A 7,500-nucleotide genomic window follows, 5' to 3' on the forward strand; every position below is an offset into this window, starting at 1 on the left:
GTTTATGGGCCGCGTTACGTGACCAACAAGACGAGCTAAAAACACTGGACGGGTGGAGCAGATGCTCTCAGTGAGAGACCACTAATGAGCAGGAGTGATGATGATGAGGATGATGAGGATGGTTAGTGGGAGCTCGATGGTGTTTTAAGCCCCCAATGGCTCCTTAGAGGCAGCTAACCCTACCCTCAACCTTAAACCTACCCATCCCCTCGCTGCCTGGAAGACGCCGTTGAGGGCTTAAAACACCAAACACCTTAGTGGGAACGAGGCGCTTTCTACGACTGATAGCAGAGACAAACATATGAGTCTGGATGAGATCTGTGTGTGTGTGTGTGTGTGTGTGTGTGTGTGTGTGTGTGTGTGTGTGTGAGAATCACAGCCAACAGGGAACGTTCTGGCCAGGATGAACAGTAACATTAACAGAACCTTCATTCACAGTTATTTCTTCTTTAATAACATTATTCCTCGTTCATGGAACGTGTAGACTTGTAGTCAAGACCGCCTAAACCGAGACCAAGACACTACCAAGACCAGAGGGTGTTAAGACCAAGTCAAGACCGAGACCAAGTCGAGACCAGAGGGGAAAAAAACAGACTAGTGTTGAAGCTAAGCAATAACTTGTATGAATTCAAGAACAGCAGCATAGGGTTCAGCCGCAGTTTACATTCAATGCATATTAGATGGTATTACTTCAACTACACAGGCAGAACAATACAGAGACAGACCATGTCATGTGTGTGACTGTGAGCTCACTGTAAGTGTTTTTGCAGACTGGGTGAGATCAACTGTGTGTAGCAATTGCATGACGGCTGTTACTGCACTATTAGAGGATTGAGACTCCCTTAACTTTTGTGTACTGTTGAGGACTGACATGACTGGTACTGACTGGTTCATCTGACAAAACATCAAACACCTCCAACACCATCTTGCTCCTCCAACAACTGTCTAAAGAATGAGAAATATGTAACCAATTGAAATTATACTTAATGTGTAGATGAAATCGTAACATCAAATTAAAGATACACAATTATAAACTTGGATTAGGCCTAATGTTTAGTCAACACAACGGAGATATGCAGATGATATTAAAAAGACCATTTATTTAGTCTAACACCATCTTAAATACAATACTGTAATCAAACAACACACACACACACACACAGAGATATCAAAGACACAAATTCATCTAAGCAAATGCCTGCCTATCTCTGCCGATTTCGGAGTCTCCAAATTAATCCATTCTGCAACTTTTAAATACATAATAAAATGTTTAAAAACAAAATTATAGGCTTAAGTGCGGGATCCGAAAGTTGGTTGTTTTGTCGCTATGGTTACACACACACACACACACCGTTGGCGGTGCGCTCAAAATCATCTGTCAGTTTTACCCAAAATCTCCTGAATGAAGTTAAAACCCATCATGTCACTGATATGTGTTTTTTAAACCAAGTGATCAAAGTGCTCGTTGCCGCTGCGATCGGTGGCGCGGATACAGTGTTTTCTCGTGTGGCTCGAGCACACGCCGCACTGTCTTCACTCGGACACGCGCTTCAATCCGTTCCGTTGCGGATAATAATGTTGCATTATCGAACGTTGTGTCGTCGTGGATATTGTAGTATTGTATTGCTAAATCCCCCGACCACTATGTCGGTCTGAGACAGCGAGACCTAGACAAGACCGAGAGGTCCGAGACCAAGACAAGACCGAGACCAAAGACCGTCAAGGCCGTGACAAGACCAAGACCAAAGACCGTCAAGGCCGTGACAAGACCAAGACCAAAGACCGTCAAGGCCGTGACAAGACCGAGACCACTTTTACATCACTAGGAACATGTTTTCTGAAATGTTTTAGTTGGACGTCCATTTCGTTTTTTAAATGTTGCCACTTGTTTCAGACGATCAGAGAACATTCAAAAGTAACATTCCATAATGTTTGAAGAATGACACAATGTAATATTTCCTAAACGTTCAAATAACCAAGAAAACGGAACGGAAAAATTATCAAAAAGTTCTTAGAACATATTTTGTTAGCTGAGAAAACAGAGACACAAACTACAGACAGACTCACCGAAGCCCTGTTTGTGACATCATTGCGTCTGTTACTCCGTCACGAGTGTTTCTGAAACAACACACTGATTTACTACAGTAAACACAGTCATGTGACCTTCATCACACACACACTCACCTCGGGTTCATGACATCGGTGTAAACACCTGCGTCTCCTCGTGACTTCAGGTCAACACTGGCTCTCGTAATGAATCATCAGTTATTCTGAAGAAAAGACTCTTGTTCTCCATCATGTTATTTCTGTCCTCCTGTCATGGTGTTAGAAAGAGAAAGAGTTTGTTCATCATCTCACGTTCACTTTAAACTTCTAACATGAGATCATCTCACCTCAGAGTCGCTCCGGTTCGTCCGCTGAGGCTCAGTGGGAATTTATGGATCATGTGATTCATAGTCACGTGTGTGTCATTGTTATCAGAGACCAAAATGCACCTCATGCACACACACACACACACACACACACACACACACACACACACACACACACACTCTCTCACGCACACACACACACACACACACACACACACACACACACACACACGCACTTTCTCACACACACACACACACACACACAAAGTATAATCAGTGTTTCATACGTTACTGATGTGTTCTTGTGTTCTCCTGAGTCTTTGTAGCTCCGGTGTGTCTGAGACGATACTGAAGCCTCGGCCTTTACTCTCCTCAAAGTCCCGCTTGTATCTCACCTGTAACACACACACACACCAGAGCATCATGAGGATACGCGTGTTGAGCTGTAACACACACACAGCATCATGAGGACACGTGTGTTGAGCTGTAACACACACACAGCATCATGAGGACACACGTGTTGAGCTGTAACACACACACAGCATCATGAGGACACGTGTTGAGCTGTAACACACACACACAGCATCATGAGGACACGCGTGTTGAGCTGTAACACACACACACAGCATCATGAGGACACGCGTGTTGAGCTGTAACACACACACAGCATCATGAGGACACGTGTGTTGAGCTGTAACACACACACAGCATCATGAGGACACGTGTTGAGCTGTAACACACACACAGCATCATGAGGACACGCGTGTTGAGCTGTAACACACACACAGCATCATGAGGACACGTGTGTTGAGCTGTAACACACACACAGCATCATGAGGACACGTGTTGAGCTGTAACACACACACAGCATCATGAGGACACGTGTTGAGCTGTAACACACACACACAGCATCATGAGGACACGTGTTGAGCTGTAACACACACACACAGCATCATGAGGACACGCGTGTTGAGCTGTAACATACACACAGCATCATGAGGACACACGTGTTGAGCTGTAACACACACACACAGCATCATGAGGACACACGTGTTGAGCTGTAACACACACACACAGCATCATGAGGACACACGTGTTGAGCTGTAACACACACACACAGCATCATGAGGACACACGTGTTGAGCTGTAACACACACACACAGCATCATGAGGACACGCGTGTTGAGCTGTAACACACACACAGCATCATGAGGACACGCGTGTTGAGCTGTATCACACACCACAGCATCATGAGGACACGCGTGTTGAGCTGTAACACACACACACAGCATCATGAGGACACGAGTGTTGAGCTGTAACACACACACACACACCACAGCATCATGAGGACACGCGTGTCCTCATGATGCTGTGGTGTGTGTGTTACAGTCCAACACGCGTGTCCTCATGATGCTGTGGTGTGTGTGTGTGTTACAGCTGTAACACACACACCACAGCATCATGAGGACACACGTGTTGAGCTGTAACACACACACACACACACAGCATCATGAGGACACGCGTGTTGGACTGTAACACACACACACACAGCATCATGAGGACACGCGTGTTGAGCTGTAACACACACACACAGCATCATGAGGACACGCGTGTTGAGCTGTAACACACACACACACACAGCATCATGAGGACACGCGTGTTGAGCTGTAACACACACACACCACAGCATCATGAGGACACACGTGTTGAGCTGTAACACACACACACACAGCATCATGAGGACACGCACACACACACACACACAGCATCATGAGGACACGCGTGTTGGACTGTAACACACACACACACAGCATCATGAGGACACGCGTGTTGAGCTGTAACACACACACACACACAGCATCATGAGGACACGCGTGTTGGACTGTAACACACACACACACAGCATCATGAGGACACACGTGTTGAGCTGTAACACACACACACACAGCATCATGAGGACACGCGTGTTGAGCTGTAACACACACACACACAGCATCATGAGGACACGCGAGTTGAGCTGTAACACACACACACACACACAGCATCATGAGGACACAAGTGTTGAGCTGTAACACACACACAGCATCATGAGGACACGCGTGTTGAGCTGTAACACACACACACACACACACACAGCATCATGAGGACACAAGTGTTGAGCTGTAACACACACACACACAGCATCATGAGGACACGCGAGTTGAGCTGTAACACACACACACACACACAGCATCATGAGGACACAAGTGTTGAGCTGTAACACACACACACACACACACAGCATCATGAGGACACAAGTGTTGAGCTGTAACACACACACACACAGCATCATGAGGACACGCGTGTTGAGCTGTAACACACACACACACAGCATCATGAGGACACGCGAGTTGAGCTGTAACACACACACACACACACAGCATCATGAGGACACAAGTGTTGAGCTGTAACACACACACAGCATCATGAGGACACGCGTGTTGAGCTGTAACACACACACACACACACAGCATCATGAGGACACAAGTGTTGGACTGTAACACACACACACACAGCATCATGAGGACACGCGTGTTGAGCTGTAACACACACACACAGCATCATGAGGACACGCGTGTTGAGCTGTAACACACACACACACACAGCATCATGAGGACACGCGTGTTGAGCTGTAACACACACACACCACAGCATCATGAGGACACACGTGTTGAGCTGTAACACACACACACACAGCATCATGAGGACACGCGTGTTGAGCTGTAACACACACACACACACAGCATCATGAGGACACGCGTGTTGGACTGTAACACACACACACACAGCATCATGAGGACACGCGTGTTGAGCTGTAACACACACACACACACAGCATCATGAGGACACGCGTGTTGGACTGTAACACACACACACACAGCATCATGAGGACACACGTGTTGAGCTGTAACACACACACACACAGCATCATGAGGACACGCGTGTTGAGCTGTAACACACACACACACAGCATCATGAGGACACGCGAGTTGAGCTGTAACACACACACACACACACAGCATCATGAGGACACAAGTGTTGAGCTGTAACACACACACAGCATCATGAGGACACGCGTGTTGAGCTGTAACACACACACACACACACAGCATCATGAGGACACAAGTGTTGAGCTGTAACACACACACACACAGCATCATGAGGACACGCGAGTTGAGCTGTAACACACACACACACACACACAGCATCATGAGGACACAAGTGTTGAGCTGTAACACACACACACACACAGCATCATGAGGACACGCGTGTTGAGCTGTAACACAAACACACAGCATCATGAGGACACGCGTGTTGAGCTGTAACACACACTAAGCATCATGAGGACGCGTGTTGAGCTGTAACACACACACACACACACACACACAGCATCATGAGGACACGCGTGTTGAGCTGTAACACACACACACACACACACACACACAGCATCATGAGGACACGCGTGTTGAGCTGTAACACACACACACACACACACAGCATCATGAGGACACGCGTGTTGAGCTGTAACACACACACACACACACACACACACACAGCATCATGAGGACACGCGTGTTGAGCTGTAACACACACACCACAGCATCATGAGGACACACATGTTGAGCTGTCACACACACACACACACGTAAGGGATAATGTACATCCAGACGGTTGTTATCTCAGAATAAACCCGACAGGGTGATCAGGATCAGGTCTTCATCAGCCTGAACGGGGTTTATTCTGAGATCACACACACACACACACACACACACCTGAAGGTGTTTATTCTGAGATAACAACCGGCTTAATGTACAAGAGAGAGAGTCCACAATACTGGATGGCATAATTCAATAACTACACAAAATATTGTTATAACTGAGTTTTACTATTTTATTAGCTCACCAAAAGCAAAACTTCCACGAAGAAAAAACATTCATAGCGAGCGTATAGCGCTGCTGACTTCAGTGACCCGGATGAGCCTGTGTTTCTGTTCTCAGAGGTTGTTATCTGGGAATAATATCCCGCTGGATGGAGCGATTGACCAATCAGAATCAAGTATTCCACAGAGCCGTGTAATAAACAAGCTGATTCTGAGTGAATGTACTGAGCACCACACACACGAACACTGGGATCGACTCACTTCTTGCAGGTCTGAGATTCTGTGAGAGGATCAGCATCTGCTGTGTGTGCAGTTACCTTCTGTTAGCCCAGCGTGATACACACTCAATCACACACACACACACACACAGACACTCACACACTGTTTCTGCCTGTACTGTACTGTACTCTATCTCACAGACCCGTGACACAGTTTCAGCTCTGATGTAAACAGACTCACACACACACACACACACACTCAGACTCAGAACGGTCTGTGGGACGTCAGTGTGAATCTCACGGCTCAGTGAGCAAACGAACGCGGCCATGACCTGAGCGGCTTCACACACACACACACACACACACACACACAGAGAGAAACACTGCAAACGTTCTTCATGTGGAATAAGATCAAATGTTTAATGATCCAGCAGTGACTGAGCTTCCAGAGTTCTGCAGTGATTCTGTGTTTCTGCAAGAACATTCATCACTGATCTGAGCCGTTCAGGAAACTGGGTCACGTTTGGAGAATTCCATTATAAAACACAGATTTCTGTTTAACGCTTTCATGCAAGAAATTATATTTCAAGCAGGGTTCTGCACATGTGAATGTGGATGTTAGAAGAGAGTGACACAATGTTTGATGCGATCCTGAAATCATGAAGACAGAACGCTTGTCTAACGTTCCCATCAACTTATGAACATGTTATTTCTGAATGTTCTCTGAAAACATCCAGTGTTTAAAAATGTTTTTTCTTGGTTATACGAACGTTAAGGGAACATTACATTGTACCATTCCTCAAACATTATGAGAACGTTACTTTGTATCATTCTTCAAACATTATGAGAATGTTACTTTGTATCATTCTTCAAACATTATGAGAACGTTACTTTGTACCATTCCTCAAACATTACGAGAACGTTACTTTGTATCATTCTTCAAACATTATAAGAATGTTACTTTGTATCATTCTTCAAACATTATAAGAAT

The 7,500-nt window shown here is 45.8% G+C and overlaps 1 protein-coding gene across 1 annotated transcript in view; it reads right to left on the reverse strand.

Annotated features, from left to right (window-relative positions):
* Positions 1 to 1,054: 1,054 nt before the first annotated feature.
* The window catches only part of LOC311075879 (LIM zinc-binding domain-containing Nebulette-like), an 18,662-nt gene continuing 12,216 nt past the window's right edge, over positions 1,055 to 7,500 (reverse strand). The window contains exons 4-7 of the mRNA XM_084103557.1: positions 2,660 to 2,767; positions 2,185 to 2,314; positions 2,068 to 2,118; positions 1,055 to 1,130 (exon numbers count right to left, since the gene is read on the reverse strand). Coding sequence (XP_083959683.1) covers positions 2,231 to 2,314; positions 2,660 to 2,767 — 192 coding nt within the window. The 3' untranslated portion in view covers positions 1,055 to 1,130; positions 2,068 to 2,118; positions 2,185 to 2,230. The remainder of the gene's footprint in view (positions 1,131 to 2,067; positions 2,119 to 2,184; positions 2,315 to 2,659; positions 2,768 to 7,500) is intronic.

The sequence above is a fragment of the Abramis brama genome (genome assembly GCF_963993115.1).
Source record: "Abramis brama genome assembly, chromosome: 24".
Classification (NCBI taxonomy): Eukaryota; Metazoa; Chordata; class Actinopteri; order Cypriniformes; family Leuciscidae; genus Abramis; species Abramis brama.